General features: G+C 43.1%; 1 protein-coding gene across 3 annotated transcripts in view; it reads right to left on the bottom strand.

Moving 5' to 3' along the window:
• eas (ethanolamine kinase 1) overlaps positions 1–25,153 on the bottom strand; it is a 155,316-nt gene that overhangs the window by 44,839 nt on the left and 85,324 nt on the right. For 2 of the 3 annotated variants that reach the window (XM_075886453.1, XM_037420169.2), the window contains 4 exons: positions 15,281–15,421; positions 11,163–11,305; positions 10,628–10,711; positions 5,658–5,818 (listed from right to left, as the gene is read on the bottom strand). In XM_075886453.1, the coding sequence (XP_075742568.1) occupies positions 5,658–5,818; positions 10,628–10,711; positions 11,163–11,305; positions 15,281–15,421 (529 nt within the window). Of the gene's footprint in view, positions 1–2,167; positions 2,367–5,657; positions 5,819–10,627; positions 10,712–11,162; positions 11,306–15,280; positions 15,422–25,153 lie in introns of those variants that run through there. The other variant, XM_075886454.1, reaches the window with a different exon arrangement.

Below are 25,153 nucleotides of genomic sequence, written 5' to 3'. Positions count from 1 at the left end.
TGTTCTTCTGTCGGCAGCTGGTCCCCTGCACAAAAGAGGCAAGAAATAATATTAGAGAAGTGTAATAGCTTGGATACAAAAGCCGCATTTTTCTTTATTTCTAGCTGTGCACACATTCATTAGTATGTCTCGCGTTCAAGAACAGACATGGCTGAAGTATTGAGCTTTGATTATTTTGACATATGTTTGGCTCAGGCACTTGGGCAGCTGACCAGGCATATGGGTATATAATTTCATTATCTAATTGCACGAATCAGTGCCATAGCCAGCAATTCTTCTTCGGGTGGTAGGAATGGGGTTAAATTAAAAAAAAAACAATCTCATTATGTATCTGCTGTATTTATATTTCATATGTTTGCGTTTTCATACGACACTCGACGCACTTTTGCGTACATGCAGGTTTCACAGAGCATTATGATCTGCTTGATCCCCTAAATGTGTACTTGGTTGTTCATTGGTATTGTGAGCTGCATAAACACTGTATAAAGAAGCTATGTTTCACGCGTAGTAGCTACAGCAGCACACTCATTGCGCCCAGTGTATTGTGTTGTGCTTTTCTTAAACTGTTTTTAATAGTAATCTGACCGAAGCAGGAAAAAAATAAAAAAACACAGGACACCTTACCTTCTCATTGGTACAGATGGTCGTCTAACGGAGGTGTGCTTCGTCGTAAATTTCGGCTAGGGCAGCAAAGGTTCACCGGAGAGGAAGCCACTTTAAAGTACGGTGAACCCAGCGCATCAAAAGTTTGCTATGCCGCTTGCTTGTCAAGCTTTCGCATCACGCTTGAACTGATGCGGTGTGCGAGCTTCATCAAAACACTTCAAAGCACTGGAATCCGCAGTAAGTCATGGAGCACTCGCACGAAGAGTATACGCACACCCGAAGGCAGGTAATCCACTGGCTCATGCACGGAATGCAACACATCACGGCACTGGTGAGGGCTCCTTTTGACACCACGCCCGCTTGTCCCGGCGCCACAGTAGCTGTTGCTGAACCGTTCGAAGACAGCTGCGTAGTAAACGCGCACCGTCATTGTCAAAAGAACGCGGCGGTGGCAGCCTACTTGATCGAGAAACGCCGTCAAAGTGAGACAGGCTCCGCCATGGACGTGATGCTGGCGCAAATATTTCACTCGAGGGACGATTCAAGGTAGCTCGATCGCTTCTTTGACAATCTCGAGGAAACGCTCAAGATTTCTTCAAGTGAAGGAAGCGTTTCAAGTGAAGGGCGGTTTGTGAATGGGAAAATGCCACTTAAGGAGCGTTTCGAGTGAAGGGTCGAGTGGAGGAGCGTTTGTGAATACGGGCCTAAGATTCCCGAAATCCTCAGCCACTTTTTTTTTTACACTTTGAATTTTCTACCTATGCAACTCTGTTTAATTGCGACTGTGCCACATATTGATGAACTGTCTGAAATGAAGGGGCACGTTTGTTTGATGCTTTTGGCAGAAACAAAAGCCACCTGTTTCGACTTTGATTTACCTATACTATATCCCCCCTCCCTCTGCTCCAAGTTGTCCCCCATCACTTCCACCAGACCACAAGGGGTGCGCCCGACACATCCATGGCTGAGAACCACTGGGTTAGAGCATGGTTGTCCCTTCAATGAAGCTTTGTGATTATTGATACAACGCCCCGTATGTCCAAAATAAAACTTCCCACACAACAGCGGAGTGCGGTACACCACATCGACAGCACTGTCGACCTCTTTGGCCCTATGCCTGACCTGGCAAGTACCCTTGCCATGCCGCTCACCTTCCATACTACTTGCAACTGCCATGCAAATGCTGCCTAAACTGTTGCCGGCCGTCTAGGCAGCAAGTGTTTAGGTTAGGATTTCTTGATTGCTCTATTTGATTTGTCACAGTACAGTGTAACAAGAGGGGGAGGGAAAAGCTGTAATGACGGCTTGAGGGATCCTTTGTGAACAATGGCAGCAGCTGAAGAGCATCTAAACATATGATATACTTTTTTTTTACCCCCTGAAACTGTCACATTGTTTTGAGTAAAGATCATGTCCTAAAAGAAAAACTAAAAACGTGGTTTATACATAGCTTTCACAAGAAAGAGACCTGATGCAATCTTCTGCACCTAAAGAAATTACTACATAGTTTACACAACGAAAAGAGCCACTAATTCTGTGGCACCTAAATGAGACACATCTATACCATTGTTAACATATTTATTCAGAATTCTTGGAAGAGTACATCGAAACATCTGAAAACCATAATTAGTGTGGAAGTAAGGAGCTTTCCACTTTCTGTATTCCTTGTTTCGTACCTCTTTTCTTTTAAGCAAAGATTCACCATCTTCGTAAACGAAGAGTTTGAGCGTTTGCAGCTAAGATGGTACTCTCGTAGCAGTCTGTAGTGAGGATCATTCACTTTGATTATCTTGTATTTTTTAAAACAGTGGGTCACTAGGTGCTAGAGATATAGCGTTAGTTAAGGCTAGGTTCCGGGACAAGGTAGCGCGGGAAATTGAAGAGGCATATCTCATAAAAAAAGCTGGTGATCCATGTGTCGCGCAACCTTCGGTTATGTTACCACTGATATGGCTTTTCTGGAAGCGCATTATTAATTCAATCTGCCTGCTCATCTAATCATTTTTTTTCACCGCACGTGTTCTTGTAACCGCATATATATGTCTGTTTTCTCAAATAAAGTTTCAGTTGTTAGTGTGCACTGCGTCCAGGTGTCTATCTTTTGTGCATCAAATTTTTTTGCGCACTCAGTTAAGATGAATTACCAATTCGCCCTGCAGTCTGTGCTTATCAATGCCAGTGTGATGCTGTAAACTGACGTTTCATTTACTGACCACAAGTTTGGCCAAATAAACAGTTTTCATCTGAACATAGAGTTCAGATGAAACAGTCCCAGAGTCAGGATGGCTTCGCCATCCTGACTCTGGGACTGTTTGGTTCTAAGGCTCACACTGCTGTAAGCTCTGTTTTCTCCTCTCGCGAAGACGTCCGCATCGAAAAAGTTAAATCGGAAGCAAAAAAGCTATGCAAAGACCTTGACCTCCCTCGAGTTGTCGGTGGCATCACAAATAGTAAGCATGACTTTTTAAAAGTGTTTTTTAATGCAAAGACTCACAAGAGCAATATGCCTTTTAGGGTAATTGTTTCAGAATGTGATACTTGGCAGAAATCGATTGCTACTTTTTTGCAAGAACAGTTGAACCGGCTTGACGTTGATGATCCTTTCATTGTAAAAAATTCTGATCAAGTCATAGATTATGTGAAAACTTGTGTTGATGAGCATGTTTATGGTTTTTCAGTCGACGTGACTGATTTTTATTATTCTATTCCCCATAATCAGTTGCTTCCTGCGGTTGAAGAGTGCATAGATTTGTTTGGCTCTGTTAGATTTCAAACCGAGTGTGGTGTTCCTGTAAGTCGGTTTTTAGAACTTTTATCATTTTATCTCAAGACGACCTACATTTCATGGGATGACAAGCCTTTTATTCAAAATGGCGGAATCTGTATCGGGTCTTGCATTGCGCCCATTTTAAGCGACATATTTTTAAGTAGAATTGACAGATCGATTTACCTACATCTTGATAATTTGAAGATAAAAAAAGTGTTCCGGTATGTCGATGACTATCTTACTTTATTAACTAATGACACGGTAGCGGACGAGGCAGGTTTGGCAAAAATAATTTCACATTTTTCGGAGTGTTTTAAACCCTTGACTCTCACACACGAACTGCCTGAGAGCAATGCCATAAAATTCCTCGATGTCCTCTTCACCTTTCATCCTAACCGCATATGTTGGGCTTACCAACCACGTACGAACAAACCGGTCCTTCCTTACCAATCAGCTCACTCTAAACTAGTGAAAAGAGGCATCATCAGTCATTGTTTTCGTCATGCTTTAAGCAAATCTTGTGAGCACGAAATCGCCAATAGTTTTCATAATCAGTCAGACCGTTTGTTGAAAGCAGGTTATCCTATGCACGTCCAAACTTCAGTTGCAGAAAGCTTGCTTCGTACGCTTCGCAACCCAGGATGTACAGCGAGTCGTGATGCCGAGAAACCGAAGCACCTAGTCGTCATACCGTACTTTCACAAGATATCGCACAACCTAAAGAAATTAGCTAAGCGCTCTGAAGTTAGGGTTGTCTTTTCGGCTCCCAAGAAGTTGGTCAGCCTTTGTGGCCTTCATAACCGTGACGAAAAACCCAAAGAATTTAGTAAGAAGCATCGAACTGTTTATGTCCCCAGCATCATATGCGTTGTTTATCGCATCCCGCTTTCTTGTGGTAAAGAGTACATTGGACAGACGGGCCGTTGCCTTAATGATCGATTAAGAGAACATTGTAATAATGTGAAAAACGGCCAGGGGAGTTGGTTGGCCATACATTGTAAATCCTGCGGCTGCGCGCCGATATTCAATGCATGCACAGTTATCAAGAGAATGTTCGATAAGCTTACTAGAGAGATTATTGAGGCTGAGGCTATCGCTTCACTGGGGTCTAAGTGCGTCAGCACTCCCTCTCTTACGCTTAGTGATAAAGAATTGTATTTTCTAAGAAATTAATTTTTTGTGCGCATCTTTCATGTCATGTGATTTTTTTTTTTTTTGATATAGGCGAGCGTGCGGTGGTAATAAACATTATGTTGGAAGTTAGCGCCTGTGCTGTGTGTCCTCTTCTTGTGTCCTCGTTTTTTAGCGCTATTTTCAGTCGTCACAATGCACCAACAAGCCCAAATTTCGACAGTGTTCACATGGCTACATGTGCCCGCTCTGCAGTGTACCGGACAACTTCGCACACTTGCTCCTGGAATGCCAGTGCCATGCAAACCACGACATGCAACCGAAGCGGGACCAAGCAGCAAGAATGAACGACGTCCACCTAATCAAAACGTGGAAGGCCAAGCTCGTCCTTGAAGACCTGGAAGACCAGCAACAACTCGTCGCCAGAGCCAAGAGGGCAGTCGAAGCCAGAGGGTTTCTGAACTAGGGAACCCTCCCGCTGTAGGGTGATACCGGGCCTCGCTTGGAACACTGTTTCTAAATAAACGTTTATTTCTCTCTCTGTGGCTGCAATTTTGAAAATGTGCCACTGAATTCCGCAAGCGTGGAGTCCTGTCATTTTAGAACAGCGGACATGAGATTCAAGGTCACAGGAATGTCCAATGAGCTTGATGGGAGAGAAAACGGCCTTATCTGGCACAGAGAACACGACAAGTTTGCAGAAGGAAGAGGAGGCTCAGAAATAACATTTGTGCAATGGCATGTAAATGACACGTCTTTTTTTTTTCCTTCCCCTGTACAAGCAAGTACTGTAAATTAATAAAACCAAGTGCTGCTGAAAATGTTAAAAAAAAAAAACACACTTGAGCCGTTTTCTTGTTGTGAAGGCCACAAGTTTAATTTTCCGCATAAACATTGGTAAGCAAAACCTGCAGCCATTCCACAGGTGTATTTGGTAATAGGTGATCTAGACAAATAAATACAATTAAACATCTATACGGACAATCAATGGGCCAGCATATTAGCCAGCAGTAACACCATTAAAGAAAGTAGATCTATTAAGTGTTACTATTATGAGAGAAGTGTTTAATCTCTGTTGGAAATTTCTCAATTCTTAGCTTTTCTGGATGACTGCCAAATACAAACACAACTAGTGGCCATTGTCTGAACTCACCAGGGCAAACTTGTTCACTTGGACGTACAGCACTTCCACATCACGGGAGGAGGCACACTCGCCCCTGCCTGCTAGCCTGTGCCACTCGTCCAGGTAGTGCTGCAACCAACAAAGCTGGAACTCGCGGTCTGGATAGAGGGAGCTGTCAAAACGCTCCACACCTGAAAAAAATACATGGTGCAATGAAAGTCAACAATGATGTACAAGTACATAAAAAATTGCCCTCCACAAACTTGCAGCCTAAAGTTACAGAGAAGTACAGAGGAGGTTTCTAATGAAAAAAAAATACATGCCAGCTCCACTGCTGTGAAACGTGAGGAAGTGCATAGCACAGGCGATTGCCGTTTCCAGAGTCGCCACTGTTTGAGGGAAGCTTTGTGTCCACAGCACGGGTTCTCTAGCTGTGCGCTACTTTTTGCTGCACTTTATTGATTTTATGCTTATTTTGGCACATGCTGTCCACAGCAAGTTCAGTCCGGGTGGTTTCCCCCTAAAGATGCGCAGTGGCTTCGAGGAAGCGTAGAGAAAAGAAAGGGCACTTGCTCACCTGTTGGCACCCTATTTTGCATGGTGCCATAGCCAGCTGCAGGGTTTTTAAATGTTTTTAGCAATTTTAGTTCAATTTAGCGATTACTTCTTGGCTATTTGGTTTAATTATGTTATATTAAGAACTCTTCATTCATTTTAACCCGGGCTTGAGAATTGATAGCCCTGTTATGGCCTGTAGTGAGCTCGTTGCCGCGAGCGTGAACACGAGATGCATAGATGGACAAGCAGCACCCCTGAAGTGCTCAAAACTAGAGCGGTGGGAATAGCAAAACTTTAGGTGCAAAGCAAATTCGAATCGTCAAGTGTGAGTGAAAATAGAATTGAATATTTATCGAATATTTTAAAATGTTTGTCCAATAGTTCGAAGCGAAATTGCAGAAAAAACTAGTTGAAAAGCATTCCTAAGCATACTTTTATGAGACAGCAACATGAAAATGTTTCTGCTTGTTAAGTTAATGAATTACTGGTGGAGGGGTGTTTCACAGTTGTCTTATCAAGAATCAGGCAATGTGGAGGCCAAATACTATAAATGGACATGATTTAGTTAGTGGAATTAATCTGTTGCCGAGAACACTTTACACGTGAAAGATAAAGAGGCTATTTTTTCATTTTCTCCTGCTCTTTCAACATCGGATGTGGTGGACAAAGGTGCGCTCCCTTCAAGCCTGCCGATCCAAATCAGCCCCGTAAACGTTAAATTATAGAACATCTGAAATTTGGAATGCTAAAAGTTTTTGGCGTCCAATTTACGGGCTTTTAGCCCAAATTTCAAACTCAAAACACTAATGAGCCCTCATCCCTGCCAAATCTGTCATCTCTATGTCGGAACCAGCATTCTTTTTTCATTCCTTTTCTTCTTTCTAGTCAATTATGTGCATCCGTCCAGGAGACTGAAAGGCAGCTTTTTCACAGTGCTAGAGTGTGAAAAGGTGAAAATTCGGAAACTGCCAAACAAAATAATAATTGCTTTAATTTTCAAGCTCTAAATAGCAACTTTTACATGATTCCGCAGTTGAATTCTCTAAAACGCAAGTTCAATGCATACTTTTATGTACGTCACAAATTCTCCATACGGCACAGAAGCGAGGACCTTGCAACAAAAAACGTATTTCAGAACTACATAACATGTGTTCCACCTCTTTGGTGCGTCCACATCAAACAAATAAAAATATTGAAAATAGAACTTACGCCACCCAGGTGAAAAAAATGAAGTGAGAGCTTTTCCATGCACTCCGTGCTTTTCGCCATCAGCTACAAAACAATTATTTCTAGCAAAAAATACCTTGGACTAGATGGCGCTAGAGTTTTCATGCTGAAAGCAACATTCCCCATGAGTACTTGACAACCGGCATTAAAGACAGCACACATACCATCACTTGCTTGATCGAAGTTGTTCAGTATGCCGCGAATTCGCGACATTTGGCAGTAAAGGGTTAAAAAATTGATGGGGCCAATTCAATGTTGACTATTTGTTTTTGGGAGTCGAATAGTTTTGAATAGTGAAATTCCAGTGCAAATCGAATCAAGTAGCAAACACTATCAGAAAAAATATTTGAAATTTCCTATATTCGCACACCCCTACCTAAAGCTCATTTTCGTTTGAGGTTCGATTTCTGGAACAATGCCTTGTAACTTTGTGCTACTAATCGGTAGGCGGCAACTTTCTTGTTTAAGATTCATACTACATCTTGTGGGATTCTGGAAACAACACATTAGCGATGTACCAGAGACTACAAATTTGTGCAATGTTACATTGCAGACAGCGTAACAAGTACTTTATTCTTGTCACAATGTCCTAAGGATACCTCAAAGGCAGAATTTTCTACCATTCCAGCGACTATAGGCAGCGCAACAGTAGGTCAAAATGGCGGACGAGACGGTGATGAGGCGATCTCGCAAGTGTGCGTGTCTGGACTAGAAAAGGACATCAGGCCTCTTAGTTTCCCTGCAGACTCTACTTTCTCTCGATAAAGAGACGCAGACATGCTTGAATGAAAGAAAAGCAATCGCCCACATAATTTGCCTCACCGCTGGATAAAACAAAAAAAAAGAAGGTGTGGATTGTTGTGTGCTGCCGAAGCCTTACTCGGGCCAATGGTTCACCTCGGGCCCGCTCTGTATCACACAAACTTGTGCGCTCGGCAAGTATCAATTACAAATTACATCACTTACAAGATATTTAAAAAAACGCGAACAAACTTACTGCATTACAAATACAATCGCATATATAACAGATTGTACAGGAACATTTCGAGGCTGTGGAAACTGAACACACGCAGGTTCAGTTTTTACAAGCTGCAAATTATCTTTTTGTGCACTTTTCTTTCTTCACATTTACAGTACTATTACCTTGCATTATATCGGATATACTTTCCTTGACATCATTGTCTGTTAGTTCTAATTAACATTAGGTAATGACACAGGCACTGAGCGTTTAACTCCAAATTACCACATTTCGGTGGGGGCGATATGCAAGAATACTTGTGTAATCATGCCTAAGTGCACAACGAAGAACACTTCGAGTCCTCGTATACTCACCACATATGTGTAGCCCACAATTCTGATTGATTAGATTGATTTCTATGTGGAGTTCAAAGTAGAAAAACCACCATATAAAATTTAGACCACCTGAGGTACTTTAACATACACCCGAATCTGAGCACACGGGCCTACGGCATTTTTGCCTTCATCAAAAATGCAGCTGCCGCCGGGATTCGATCCAGCAACCTGTGGTTGAGCAGCCGAGTACCTACGCCACTAGGCCATCGCAACAGCAGCCTACAATTCCTCGAATGCATCTCGAATATTTCTGTTCCAAAATCACTCAAACGATCGCCAGCGCTGATCGTCGTCCCAGCGACTCTTTTCAAAACAGTGCATGAACAGCGCCATCAGTCGATTTTTCAAGATTAACCGTCAACACTACACGGCTCACACGAAACGCTTGAAACATCAAAACTTCTTGGTCGAGTTCACCACTCGCCCTGCCCTCCGTCCCCTCCCCCTTGAATCCTTCCCAGTTTCACAAATATATTAAATGATTGTTCGGAGCGCAGCACGAACCACAGCGACAGCTATATAAGGAAAAGGAATTCGTCTCGGCGGTTCGCAGCCCAACTATGATGTCTCGAATTCTCCCGATATGCGCAGGCATTAGTCTGTCGCGTGGCATGCGACAGACTAATGCCAAGATATAAACAATTTAACAGCCAAGATATAAACAATTTGTATCTTACACCATGCTAGAGGGTAAGGGCATGTCCTGGGCGCCTTTTGATACTTTTGTTTTTCGTTGCAAGCGCCTGTTCAGGGAGAATGGTTACTGCGGTCGCTTGATCCTATCGTCTGGATGCGGCAAAGCTCGTCTGCGTTAGCGCTTGTTTGTGAGGGAGAAAAAAGGCTCTATTACGAATTTTACGATTCCCGACAATGTATGTCGCAGAGGAATACGTGGTCATGGGCCCGCCGCAATGCGTCGGCGCCTCAGTGCGTGAAGGAGCGCCCATGATTACTGTGATACGAACTCTGAATCCCACCGAATTGCGTTGCAGACTGTTATCAGCGTGTGGGAGCTTCGGAGGCGGGCCACATGGCGCCGCCTGCGTCGCTAGAATGACTGAATCCAATTATGTGCATTTTTCAACAGGTTACGGTACTAGAGGCGACATAGTCTTTCAAGTGCTTCATATCAGTCAGCTAATCATGTTTTAAAGTTTTCTTCCTTTCCGCAAACGATCATTCAGTGAAATGCCCCAGTTGAAACTGACAGCATAGTAATGTTTGACTCAATGCTTGCCAGTTGATTATGCAAAGTTCCTTTCTTTATATTTCATGCCTTTTGCTTTGCTTGAGCGAGTTGTTTTTGTTTCAAAAGTTTATTATGTGTTATTCATGATTGTAACCTCAATCTGAAACGACTTCACCAGAAGTTGGCAGTATTGTCAAATAAATGAATAAATAAATTTATACAGACTGTCCTCATAAGTGAACAAAATATGATTTCCTAAGTCAGAAATTTTTATTTATGCGGCACATATTCACAGTACTATAATTGTTCGAGTCACTGTAATCTGTGCCATACAGTAACATGAAATGGCAGGCTCAAAGAATGGGTACCGTCACCAAGTAGACTGCACTGAAGTGTTTGCAACATAAAGATTTGGGCAGGTTGGTGATGCATGATGGACGAAAGGACAACCACCGAAACTAGGACTTACATGCTTATTTATTTTGGTTCATCATGAAGTGCTTCCACAGGTGACAGCACAACCAAGTTTGGCAAAACAATTTTGCCAGTCCTGCTTGTTTCTCTCTTACATTTTTCTCATGAGAAAGCACAAAAACTGAATTTGCAAGCCGTAACAGCTGTTAAGCACTATTATTAGCAATATCAGTGTAAGTGCATGTGAGTTCCAACTCACCTCCAAACTCACAAAAGTGGTTCCCTATGTCCAGTGCCTGGTAGTTGTTGTCAGCATACTCAAAGTCAATGAAGATCACTCTGCCTGTAACAGAAATACAACTGTTGAAGCACTTCTAAACCACCTCCCTGACACTTTTTTCCCACATTTCAAGTAGGCATGCAAATTGAGTTCACAATGAGGCCACAATCAGATATACTGAATGCAACAGCACCTCATACTACAAGAATGCCATAAGATTAAGATCAAGCCAGTCAGTGGTCTTCCCTGCTTTTTCAGTGTGTCCCCTCCTAAAGCTCATGACATCAGCTGGTGCACCTAGTGATGTCACTAGGAATAGTCGCTGCTTATTGGTCAAACAAGACTTTTCCTTTACATTGTGCTTTGTTTTGCGTCCTTTGGTATTCTGCGGCCAACAAAAAGGAAACAAGCACAGCACAATACACGCGATCCTCACAGCTATTTATCACAGCAACCAGAACACGAAGAAAGTGTGGAAAAAACAAAACCACCAAGAAAGTCAATACAGAATTACCCTGTTTCTCTTGGTAGATGATGTTCTTGACGAGCAGGTCATTGTGGCAGAACACGACAGGCGAACCCAAGCCCGACAGGTGCTCTTCAAGTAGCGACACTTCCAGTTCCAACTCTGCTTTGCTCGGGATGCACGACACAAACCTGTGTGAACACATGCCAGTTGAGGCTTGAGCCCGTGAATTGTCACAGAAGCATTGTGACGTTTGAAAATAGTTCAATATAAAGAATAATTAGGTTTGACCGCGTTCAATATTGATAATACCATATTTTGCGCTTCCTCCTTCTCTTCTTCAGTTGGGTTCAACTGTATCATATATGATGCACACTGAACAATCTTACCGTCACAAAGAAAAGCATGAGCACACAGCTAGAACGCATTTCTTTTTCTCACAATCTTATTGAAGCGTGAAGTTTTTCTTCTAAGTCGTGGTAGTGCAAAAAGTTTCGTATCCATCAAGAATGAACAGGGATTTTCTTGCACACTTTTTTTCATCACTTGTTCTTAGTAGAAGCTACACAGGGAGGCATGGCAGAGAGGTTAGAGCATGTGATGAAACCCAACTGCTCTCCCATTGCAATTCCTTCATGCTCGAGAGTGATTGATATGTGGGGTTTAACGTCCCAAAACCACCATTTGATTATGAGAGACGCCGTAGTGGAGGGCTTCGGAAATTTTGACCACCTGGGGTTCTTTAACGTGCACCCAAATCTGAGTACACCGGCCTACAACATTTCCGCCTCCATCGGAAATGCAGCCGCCACAGCCAGGATTCGAACCCGCGACCTGCGGGTCAGCAGCCGAGTACCTTAGCCACTAGACCACCGTGGCGGGGCCATGCTCGAGAGTGGCTACAGTAGAATGTTCGCAGACTACTGTGCGTGGCACCAGCACACGGCAGCACCATGAGGCCGGAAGCACATCTGACCCAAATGCTGCTTTTGATTTGTGTCAGCTATTAGCCAATAGCATGCTATTCGACATCAAACAGCAGGCACTCCGAAAAAAGTGAGCACTGATATTTGTTCCAAAAGAGGGTACGTGAGAAAACAGCAACTTCGCTCTTTGCTTTTTGGTATCCACTACTACAAGATTTGGCTGAATACATGGGCACAGTAATGTATGCTTTCTTTAGGATGTTTTCTCAACGAGCCCAAGGTGTGGTAAATAATTCCTCTTACTTGAGTTTTCGCCTGCATTCAAATCAGATCAGATCAAATCAAATTTATTTCAACATTCAAAGTTGAGGACCATGCACTAAAAGCCGGCAAGGCTTGACGAGGTCCATGGCCACAATTTTCTAAGCAGAAACAATAAATGAAAACAGCAGTTCAACCCTAAAACAGAAATTATAGGCTGGTGATGCAACTCATAAAATACGTTGTGCAAACCTATATATTGTACTCCCCATTGGTAAACAATGAAAATCTTAGAAGCAAGCAAGGCACATAAAAAACATAACCAAAACGGAAAAAAAGATACAAAAATGTGTACTACATAAGTTTTTTGGGATGCAAAAGATGAAAAAAAAATCCCTAATACACAAAAACATTTCACTCCAGTAACAATACAAAAGTTGATCGGCAGAATTCATAGAAGAAGTAGAAACAAACTTTTTATACAAAAATATATACCGCATTATAAGTGCTGCCACATAGATGTTTGCAGAGGCACATACGGTTACTCTATCACACAATATCATGAAATGATACATAATGTTTTTTCTGTTTAAATGGTATGGCAGTTTATAACGTAACATTTGGTTCACTTAATTCGATTAACAAATTATTTCTACATGTTGTGCTTCTTAGCTTTTTGAACTAAGTAGCTTTCCTTTCTTTCGTATAGGGTTCTTTGCAGCTTCATGCTAAAGTAGGGGCCATAAAGTATGGCTGGCTATGACTTCATTGTTTAAGACCCCTTGGCACTTCCTTGGCACAGAGCACAGGTCAAGTAACAACTAACAACTATGACTTCTCATGATTTCAAGACTCAACCTTCTTCTAATACAGACTGCAGAAGACCATTGCAATCAACTGTTACATATATTCATAGGGAACTGGAAACTCGAGCTGTTTGTATTGTTCAATTTCGTGTAAACGAGGGAACTTCTCACCGATTATTAGTAGCAATTGTTAGCTTTAAGATATAAGTACACCTCGTTTTAAGGCAAACGTAAGTGCACATCTGAGTTGGCAGCATATCATGCACCTGAAGGACTCATGCTGAAGAGTTGTGTCAACTGCAATGTCCTGGTGCCGTATAGCTCTCACTGATTGGTGCCTTGCCTACAATATCCCCTGACAGTTTCCTTCTCTTCTTTATCTATTCTTTTTACTTTTTTTCAGTGCTCCCCTCCTCAAAAAGTTAAGCTACATCATCACATTCGGCAGACAGAAATGAGCTCCTTTCCTTCAAGAACCGCTCACACATACATCATCACATTGACAATAGCACGACAACAATAGGGGATTCTCTCTGACAGTACGAGGACACAAAATAGTGACAAAGGCCAGCTAATGCAAAACCTGCAAGGTTGAGTAGGCACCAAACTCCACATTTAAATGCTACCGAAACACAGATTCACAAACTAATGCATTTTGTCCATGTTGCAGCAATGTACGTTGCAAAAAGAGCCCACCTGTCAATGAAGAAATGGCAAGAGCACCTTCAAACTTTGCTACTTACAATAAACATACACTTAGGTGCAGCAGATTCAGAACAGATCTAGTTGCAGGAGTAAAAACAAGCAATACAGTATCAAGCATCTGCAAGCATGCAGGAAAAGAAGAACATAAAATATAGACATGCATTAAAAAATTACATAACAAATATAGACAAGCCATGCATGTTTCAATGCAATGGAAGCATGTGTAAAGTGAGGAAGCATTATTAATATTCGCACTTCAAATCCAGTCAACAGAAACTGCATCATCAGTTATGCCACACCAACTGCTGAGTGGATTGGTGAATGAGGCGAGTGACAGCACCGGTGCCCGTGAATAAATTTCTGCAAAATGAGTTGCATAACAAGTTCACAGTTGCAGTGGGGGCTTATAAGCAGCTGCTTGGTAGAAAACAGTGAGGCTGAAGATGTGCAGGAGGAGCAAGCCAGAGCGAGAATCAAGCTGGCCAGGCTGAAAAGTGGCAATCACATTAGCAAGATTCAACAAGAAAGCCAGATGGCTTCCATGTATCCAGCAACTAATACTCGCCTCTCGCTAAATCCATCAGGACAGGCACACAGCAGGGTGGCCCCCATATTCAGTGCCATTCACAGAGAAAGATCAAAAGAACAGAAAATGTGTTGTAACCAAACATGATCCAAACAAAACAGAGGAGAAATAAAAAGGATGAAATAATAGTTACATGCCATAACATGCAACTCATGAAGAAAATTACTTTTACACTTTTGAAATCAATGTGCGATGTCTTGCATTATCTGAAGCTAATCTCAGTAAAGCACTGCATTACAAATGCAATTTACTTTGCCTCTGTGAATGCTGTGCGTTAAACATCTTTTTGTGAACCATTTGGATTGTCTGCACTGACTGTGGCTCACTCAAAACACTACAACAAATTTATTTATTTATTTATGAGAATACTGCCAGTCTGAATGCCAGACTTTGGGCAGGAGTAGGCAGTACAATCAACACAACAATATGCAGGAAGTACAAAAAAATATTGAGTAGATTATACAGCAGTACAAATATTGCGTAGAAAAAGAAAAGGAACATGTTTATTCACATAGAAAGAAAACAGAAAATGCAGGCCACAAATGTTGTGCCTTACAGAGCAATATCAAAAACTGCGTGAAAGCAGTGCTTGGCAGATCTCGCTGTGCACAAAAAAAGAGAAAAAAAGGAAAAAAGGGCTAGTACAAGTATAATCGGTAACACTGCAAAAAGTACATCCGGGCATGTTAGTTGCAAGCGTGGCAAATTGGTGAGACAAACATTTTGACAAAGACTAAGATGGGCACAAGAAGAATCGCACTGTAAAGAAAATGGGAGTTGGAATACCTGACTTAGACATTAGAGAAACTCCTGTTTTAGTGGGATGAACTCAGTGAAGATGAAAGGGGTACAGTGAGAGTTGCAAAGATGCTTGCTGCCTACCTGAGGTTTTTTTCAATGTCGTCGAAATGCGTAGGCACCAGGCGAAGGTACTTGTGCAGGGTGGGGAACAGAGAGGGCGCCACCTGTCCCCCCTTGTGTAACTTCACAGAGTGCATGCGTGCTAGTGTCTGTGCTATCAGCCTGCAATCAAACACAAACTGCACTCCTCAGGTCTGGGTTCATTCTGAAGAACAAAAGATACCTTCAAGAAGCAATAACATTATGGTAAATTGTCCCACATTATCACAAAGTAAGCTTTTACTGTCTCCCTGCATTTGGTCTTGACTTGTTTGATAAAAGTTACACTTTGAAAAACAAAAAAACAAGAGCAAACAGCCTAATGATGGCATTCAGAGGCCAACACCACATATAAATATTCTTCGTTGAAAAAAAATCAGGAAACTTCGTTACCTTTCTTGCCATCTACGTAATTGTGCCTGTTGAGGGTGCTTAAAATCCAACTGCACTGAAATTTGACTAGAGGAGAATCGGCTCGAAATGCATAGCATAAGTTGGGTAAGCAATGATAACGACAGTAAAAAAGCTTGCAATCGTGGATTTCAATAATAATGGGTGCTCTAATTTTCAACTAGAAAATAACACAGAACCCCAGTGGTACGCCCGAGCAAATCGAACCCACTCGGATATGACGTCAATCGCAGCTCACTACCGCTCGTGAGTAGAACGCCCTGCAGCTGCATCCCATCATTTTCAGCGTGAGCCTCCTTACAATTGAATAATTCTGAATAGCTACTCATTTTGTTGTATGAAATGCGGTGCTATAGGCTGCTGGATAATATGTTCCAGCTGGGACCGGCTTTTAAGATTTCCGAACAACAAAGAGCTTCAAAAGCTGCCGGTTATCGGAGTGAAGTGAATGGAATTGGAGAACATGGCGCTTTACACGGCGCTCTTCAGAGATGACAAAATATGAATGCACCCATTGTCTCTTCACCCAAATAGTGCTGAAACAGAAAAGAATGTTTAATCCTGATGCAGTGCCTCCAATATTCAGCCACTGCAAACACAACAGTGGTATTTGTAGAAAACAGCTTTAGTATAGTGCAAAATGCTTGTGTTAGCGTGTTTCGCTCACTGAATTTATAGCGTAACGCCATTCCAAAAACTAAACCAATGAAACGAAGCCCCCCGATGTGCTGGACTACCTGCACCATGTAGCTGCATTAGCTGCACCAACCAAAGCTCCAAAAGCTTATCGGCTCACTTCTAGTAGTGCTTGTAAAAGCAGAGAAGTTCAACAGAAATGTAATCATGCTTTGTCCAAAGCAACTTAAGCACATAAACATATTAAAAAAAAATTAATGGTGCTGCCTTTGATCCATAGTAATAGTTCTTGGTGCAGTCACCAAAGTGTTTACAGAAATCCAGGGACACTTTTGGCAGACATGGAAGTGTGCCATACCAAGCATAGGAATTGAAAACAACGCCGCCATAGCATCCACGTTTATTAACAAAGCGAAAATATCTGAAGCGTAACCCTGCAGCGCGAGTTACTGTGAGCCAGCGAGTTCTTCAAGAAAGCAGGACAAGACGGTATGGTAGGCACGAAGCCGGCAGTCGTTATTTAGAGACACACTTTAATCAACACTTATGAATATGTATTCTTTGCGGCGCATGCTTACATGGTTTGCTTTTCGTTACCATCTAAAGGGACAACTCTGCGACACAGCCACGAAGTGTATACTTCAGAGCAAAGAGCAGATGATTCGTCTTCATCAATCGGTTTGTTGGGTGTCTGTACATCAATTACGGCCTATTGTAACAATGTCGTTTTTAATACGACGGTGTTAAAGAGCTCCTTTCGCAATAAATTCTAGTGTTGCGTTCGACGTCGGCATCGGCATTGTTGATTGTGAGCGAATCATCTTGTGCGTGAACAAAAAATCAAGAAATATGCAAAACAACAAACTAAATATTTTCGGATTCGAGTCAAGATCGTACCCAGGCGGTTTGAATGGCAATCAAGTGTTCTACCACACAGCCGTGCCTCTGCTTGGAAATACAGTGAAAATAACTTTCTCCGCTTAGAAGCCAATGAAAATGACTTTCGTGTTTTACAAATACACGCGTCCTGTATACGGGCTTCACACTACAATGTGTTATACTATCGCAGCAATATTGCGCAGGATAAATGTACATTGCCACAGAATGTCAGAACATGTTTATCATGACAACTCCATCGTTTGAAGCAGGCCACTCATAGAGGAAGGCACACACCTTACTGTGCATACTTTGTTAAGACAACATATCAAGTTCGGAAAGATTTCACGTGCATAACTGCTGCTAGTTTAAAGCGTACTACCCATTACACAAAATGACGCTATATGTCAATGTTTCAATGACACAAGCCACTTAAATTTATCGATGACACAATAAAACTTCCTCTTTAGCTAGTTGGTGTTGCATGATGATGATGATTTATAGTGTTTTGTGGTGCAAGGGCCATTTAATGGCCAAGAGCACCAGTTCATGGGACTAAAGATGAGGACAATAATTGTGATAAGTAGCTCTACAAGGCCTTAACATTCCTTACGCTAAGGCGGATAAAAACATAGAAGTAATTAAATCATGACCATGTCATGAAATTAGTGTAGAGTCAATGGATGACGAAAGTTTGTGATAATAAAAAAACCATGGTGGACATGTATGGCATTAGCACAAGTGCCTCGATCGTCCATGCCCCTGCGTCCAAGGGCAGTGAGGCAAGTGCTTTGTTCAGAGTAGCCACCGCAGCGGAGACCTCTCTGGAGAGGTTGTACTACGGAATGCCCGGGCATATGACATAAAAGGTACGAACTTCTCTCAAAAAAGCCAACACTGATTTATATGTTAAAAGTGGTTCCCTACCGACGAACACTGTAGGGTGAAGTGGTATCTGTTGACGGTAGGGTAATGGAAAGTGTTGTCTTCTCAGGGTGTCTAACAGTTTACACTGGATTAGTATGTGAAGTACGGTAAGTGCTTCTCTACATCTGTCACACAAAGGTGGATTGCCACCAGACAAAAGAAATGAATGGGTTGTGTGTGTATGTACTGTTTTTAACCTTGTAAGTATTACTTCCATGTGGTACAATTCTAATACTGGTGGCCAATGACCAAGTTGCGGCTTGATAACATGCAGTTTATTACCTGTGTGTGTGCCTAACGTGCTCTGCCAATAACCCCTGAGCTTTCATTTTAGAAAAGGCTTGAAGTCAAGTGCAGGAATCGGTATCAATGTATTGTTAGCGGTTTTGTTAGCCGATCCAGCTAGCTGGTCCACCAAAACGGTGCCCAGTATTTCGCAATGACCTAGCAAACATGCTGTTTGGATGAGTAGACTGTGCATAAAAGTGAGTAAAGTGAGACAAGGACGTGGTTTTTGTGCTTATTAAGAATTTTCAGAGCTTTTACCATGCTTCGAGAATCTGTGTATGATATTGCCTTCTGTAGTTTTATTTGTTTAATGTGTTTAACGGCTGCAGGTATCGCATAAACTTCGCCGGTGAAAATGCTTGTGTCACAGTGCAGAACGCCGAATCCCGAAAAGGATGGGCTGATGGCTGCGTACAAGACAGAAGTGTTGGACTTTGAAGCATCCATAAAGAACTCGGGACATGTGTATTTCAGTTGTAGTTCTAGGAAGTATGTCTGAATATGTGCAAATGGTGTGTGCTTTCTAACCTTTAAGAAAGACACATCGCAATCTATCGCCTGCCACTGCTACGGAGGCAGGCACACTGCGGAAGCCATCAAACGGTGTTCAAGTGGCACACCAGTTTCCTTCGCCAGAACCCTCACACGCAGTGAGTATGGCTGTCTCATAGCAGGCCATTTTTTAAACACAACAGAACTTCAGATGTCATTAATTTTAGAATGCGAAGAGTGTTCCTTGTCTGCGTTCACTTTAAGATAATATTTAAAACACAAATAACATCTCTGTAGATGGAGCAACCATCCGTTTGATTTCACGTACAGGTTTTTCACAAGGCTAGTGGGAAGAGCACCCGAAGAGAGGCAGATGCCTAGATGATGTACAGGACCAACCATTTTAAGGGCAGTAAGTGTGGCAGACTGATGATATGCTAGTGCCCGATAGTCTAGGCGAGTATGTATGAGGCTTTTGTACAAATTCATCAAACACTTCTTGTCACTTTCTCATGTAGTGCAAGACATCACTTTTAGAACGTTCATGGCTTTTATGCACTTCTTTTTCGAATACTTGATGTGTGGTATGAAGGTTAGCTTGGTATCCAAGATTAGGCCTAAGAATTTTTATGCAGTATTAACAGAAAGACGTTGCCCATGCAGTTGAATATCGGGTTCGAAATGAATGCCTCTCTTCCTGGAGAACAAGACGTGCCTTTCTGCGCATTCAGTCGGATCCTGTTTTCTTCTGCCCAATTGGAGACTTTGTTCAAACCAAGGTGAACCTGCCGCTCACACATGGCCAGATTACAAGACTTAAAACCAAGCTGGACGTCGTCGACATATGTGCAGTAAAACATATTTTGAGGGATGAACAAGCGCAAAGAATTCATTTCGATAATAAATAGTGTGCAACTAAGTGACCACCTTGCGGCACTCCTGCTTCTTGTAGAAATGTTTGGGAAAGAATGCTGCCCACTCGGACACAGAATGTCCAATGTGACAAGTCCCTTTCGATTATAGCAAACATTCTGCGCCGCATGCCAAGGTGGGCCAGGTCTCTTAATATTCCAAATTGTCATGTCGTACCGTGAGCCTTTTGGATATCGCGGAATACAGAAAGAAAGTATTGTTTGTGAACGAAGGTGTCACTGATCTGTACCTCAATACGAACAATGTGGTCGGTGGTGTATCTACGCTCTCAAAACCCGCACTGGAATTGGTCGAGCAAACTGTTTGTTTGAAGGAAATGTACAAGTCGATAGTTTATCATTTTCTCGAAAAGTTTGCACAGGCAGCTTCTAAGTGCAATAGGGCTATAACTCGAAACTGAAGAAGGGTCCTTCCTCTGTTTAAAAATGGGAGTAATAACAACCTCTTTCAAGGAAGTAGAGATAGCACCAGAAAACCAGATAGTATTGTACAGCAAGGTAAGGTTTTTGCGTTTCGATTGGTAGGTTTTCCAACATTTTGTACACCGCACGATCAAAACCAGGGGCGGAAATGCTGCAGGTGTTTAGTGATGTTTGGAGCTCAGCTAAGCTGACAGCTTGGTTGTATGCCTCGTGTTTTGTACATTTGTGTTCTAGTTTCTGCTTCTCTATTCTTGTTTTGTATTTTTGGAAAGCGTCAGTACAGTGTGACGAGCTAGACATCCATTTGAAGTGTGCGCCGAGGAAGTACGCCTGATCTTCCAAGGTGTCACCCTGTGTGTTTACGAGTGGGAGTGAGTGTACTTGTCATTCTGCTACACTGCTAACCATGTTCCAGACTTTAGTCTCCTGTGTATATGAATTATTCCCTGAAAAAACTTCTGCCAGCTTTCTCTTCTGGCCTGCCGATGCGTTCTCCTGCCTTGAGACTTAGTTTTCGTAAAGCTGTCAAGGTTTTCGGCTGTCGGTGAGTTCTGAAGCAACCTCCATGCCCTGTTATGCTCCTTTCGCGCATTCGGGCACTCAGTGTTTCTCCATGGGATGCGTCACTTGTCGGACAGTCCTGGTGTTTGTGAGATAGACTTGGCTGCTGCGTCAGTAAGAAAAGCTGTAAAGTACTGCACAGCTTCATTTATGCTTAACCCACATGTGTCAGTCCTACTTAAAGGAGTGGTGTTGTGAAACTGTTCCCAGTCGGCTTTGTTTATCAGCCATTTGGGAACATGTGTAGGACATTTTCATGAAGTTGGCGTACTCAAAACTACAGGAAAATGGTCACTTCCATATGGATTATTTATGATTTTTCATTTCATTAGGGATAGAGGTGAAGGAGATACAATATTGAGTTCTATAAACTAGTAAGTTTTGTTAGTAAGGTTATAGTACCTTGGTTCTTTTCTGCACTGGAAGAGAACATGAACATGCACCAGAAGAGAACAAAAATTTTTCAATCAGGCGACATCGCGCATCGCAGCGGGGATCACTCCATAGAGTGGAAATTCAAATAACAGGGCTGTCATTGAAACCCATAATTTGCTTCTAGGTTTTCTTGGCGCTCTCCAAGAAGCCACGTCGATCTTTTGACTCCAAGGGTACCACTGTGTCCATCGCCTTCTCAGAGGCCCTGGATGCCCGCACGTGCGAGCTGTTCATTAAAATTTTGGGCCTCCCCTGGTGAGGTGAGGCCATGAGACCTGAGGAACCTGGAGTCTCCAGTCTCTGTTCACTAGTAGGCTGAGTAGCCTCAACTACTTCTGCCTTGGCGCCACAGCCAACGGCTCACTCTGCGCAGGCCAAAGGAGTGGCGAGGACCGGTGTGACGCTGCCCCCTGACGCACTGCATCAGCATATGTTGTTGGGCCATAGAATGGTGAAACCCTTCTTCTTGCTTCTTTAAACGAGATAATCTCCTTCACTTTCAACGAAATAATTTTTTGTTCTTTCTTCCAAAATAAACACGGCCGTGAATATGCAGCATGATTTCCATCACGGTTGACGCAGTGCGCCGGTTATTTGCAGGAGTCGGAGGTGTGGCCCGAAACTCCACACTGTGCACAAGTTTGCCGGCCACGACAGCTTTGCAAGCCGTGGCCATATCTCTGACATTAAAAGCACCATCGGAGATTAGGTATGTATGGTCGGACACGGAGATTTGTGTACCCAGTTGCAAGTGTCTCAGGAAGAATGCGGGAGCCAAAGGTAATAATTACATGTTTTATTGGGATATCTTTGCCATCTCGCTTCATCTTAATTCTCTGGACATTGATAACATTCTCTTCTTTTCAGCGGTCAAGAAGTTTGGCATCTGTCAAATCAACTAAGTCGTCCTCTAACACTACTCCTTGGACAGTGTTGGTAGTGATGGGGACATCACCTAAATTCTTCAAGCTGGATAATTTTTCATATTGTCCCTTGTCTCGGATTTCAATGAGGAGGTCTCCACTGGTCAGTTTCGTTGCTTTGTAACCTGTTCCAATTGTGTCTATTAGACACCTTGAATCTAGGAATGCGGAGAGCTTTCTGAGTGGTTTTGCTGGTGTGTCACTGTTAGTGACATGATAGCGTTGGAAGTTTTTTCGTTCAGTAGGAGAAGCTGAAAGCTTGCTTAGGTGCGCACCCGTTTTAGGGAGCCATCAAAGGAGAGTTGAGAAAGTTTTTAGCCATAAAATATGGATTGTGTTCAGTAGCGGTGGCAGCCACCCACCACCGAGCCCAATGAGGGGACGCTGCAACACAAAGAAATAGCTTGCATACGCCAGCTGTGCACCGCTACTATAACCTGATGTGACGCATCCCAAGGTGGGGCGAACACACAAGGTCAACACTTGCCGCCAGGAAGAATCTAAAGTAAACAGAAGAGAAAATTAGACAGGACAAATCAAAAGTGAGAAATAAAGATGAAGATGTAAGAAGAGAGAGATAGGAAAATGAGACTGCCGATGTCCCCTAGGTGAGTCAGCCCAGGGGTACCGTCTACATGAAGTCGGGGCCAAACGGGCATGTTGCCTCTATGTGAAGCCGGGAATAAAGAGACGTAATGCCTCTGTTGGAGGGCCTTAAAGCTCCAATAACCCGGCGTTGCCTCAACCCCCAGGATCCCCTTTCCCCCGGACACGGCAAAGCCATGCACGGCTAGGTGTGGGAGGGAGTCGAAACCCCCTGTTAGCTCGGGTACACAGTGTCGCTAGGCACCAAACGTCTGCTTGCGCAGACGCCCCTGTGGGGAGTTAGTGTTGCATTCCGGATGTCATGTTTTTAGCCAATTAGGAAAGAAAGGGAAAGAACTGGCTGAGGGGAGAAGACGATAGGGCAGAGGGCAAGTGCTAAACTGGCTTATTCCAGGAAACCACGAAAAAGACAAATCACCTAAAGTGCATGTGTGCAGCCATAGCAAAGGTAATCAATCATTGATCTGAATAATTTTAAATTATCAATAGTTGTACAAATATTTGTACGGCAATGAGTTCAGATTCTTCCGATCGATGATTGATTAGCTATGCTATGGCTGCACACATGCGCTCTCGGTGATTTGTCTTTTCTGTGATTTCTCCAAATAAGCCAGTTTGTCATCTTCTCGTCTCAGCCAGTTCTTTCTTTTCCTTCCTGATTGCACTAAATAATGTGACAATCTCTGCAGGTTTTCACGTAGTGGGTGACGTCCGCACTGAGGCGGGGCCAGTGATATTTTTCCCGTATCCTCGCTCTTGGGAGAATCCCAGGTGCCCAGCCATTGGGTTGTCATGCAGAGCACCCAGAACTTCTGAATGTAAGGCTGAAGGTACTATGATGAGATAGTTGGCCTGATGTGGCAAGATGTTTTTCTTAATGAGGAAGCTGCCCCGCAAGAAAAACGATGCTATTCCTCGCTTGAATACCTTTGGAACAACAGCAACCTCGCTTTCGAGGTATTCCACAAGGCCCTTGATTTTAGGGTTTTCCAATGGGCGAAAACCCCCTGTATTTTGAATAAGCGAGCATTTGCGACGGTTAATTCGACCATACCGCGCTCCGAAAATGCTCTCAGCACCACGCCCAATCCTGTGGCGGCACTTCCGACACCTCAACGCTGCGCGCAGGGGAAAAAAAAAAGGAAAGAAAAGGCTGCAGTGGAATGTTTGCTTTCTCTCAAATGCCGATCTGCGATGCAGCTGTGTCACATTTCTTCCTTTTCCGTCCCTGCCTCCTTAAAAACTCCAACTCTGGCCGGCCGGCTTACCCTCCACCATCTCCTGACGCCGTGAAGCTTTCACTGAGTGGTGCCCCATCCTCGGACTCCTTCGACCGTGTCTCCATCTTTCTCTATTTCATCTTTACTTCTCACTTCATCCCTTTTAATTCCTCCTTATACCCTTCCCTCGTGAGCCACTGTCGAGGTATCGCATTTAGATGCAGTCAGTTACGGGGCTCACTTTAACTTTTTTCTCTGATTTAAAATCACCCCCCCCCCCTTCCAACGCCGTGCGTGAAGAGAGAGAGAAAAAAAAAAAAGAAAGCTGTCGCGGAGTGTTGGCTCTGTCTCACGTGCCGGTGCCAAGCGTCCCCCTTTCCCATCCCTGCCACATAGACTCTTCTCCTTTGAACATGCGCGAAGAGAGCAAAAAAAAAGAAGCTGCCGTAGAGTGTTAATTCTCTCTCAAATGCCGATCTGCTTCTCTCCGCGTGGAGACACTCCTCCTTTGTCATCACGTGCTGGCCATGCTGCGCCTGCATAGCAGGGGTACAGTCGTCGTCGTCATCTTTAGAGAGTGTCAGCGCTGGACATTGCTGCGCGCAACTTCTTTTGCCAGGAGAATGCTTTGCAAGCTGCGTGCGAAATTGACTCGCTGCAAGGCGAATGTGTGCAGATGCGCATCACCAAATGCTTCAATTAATGACAAATGTCCTGTGATTTGTGAATAAATGTAAGTCTTCTGAAACTTCCTCCTCGTGTGTTAGCTCAATGCACATAGGCAACTACATAGTGAGCCCTTCGTTCATTTAGTTTTCATTAATTTGAACATTTAATTTTTTAAAAATTTTCGAGCTTCTTGGAGTTTGAATTATGGAGATTCGACTGTACTTCGAGATTCGGCCTCACTTCCTTAACCGAGTGGCCTGGCACTTTCCTCTGTAATGATACGATGTTTTGCGACTGATGTCTGTCAAACTCTTGACGGAGACTAAAAGCAGTGCTTGTGTTGCAGGAGCATGGTTTTGAGCTGTTCTTGTTTATGCATCAGAAGGCTTGGATTGACATCAAAAGCTGGTTGAAGAGCTTAGTTCGTTGGAGCCTCGAAAGAATCGAGGAGACGAA

Source organism: Rhipicephalus microplus, chromosome 2 (genome assembly GCF_043290135.1).
Source record: "Rhipicephalus microplus isolate Deutch F79 chromosome 2, USDA_Rmic, whole genome shotgun sequence".
Classification (NCBI taxonomy): domain Eukaryota; kingdom Metazoa; phylum Arthropoda; class Arachnida; order Ixodida; family Ixodidae; genus Rhipicephalus; species Rhipicephalus microplus.
This window is presented reverse-complemented; position numbering and strand designations above follow the sequence as displayed.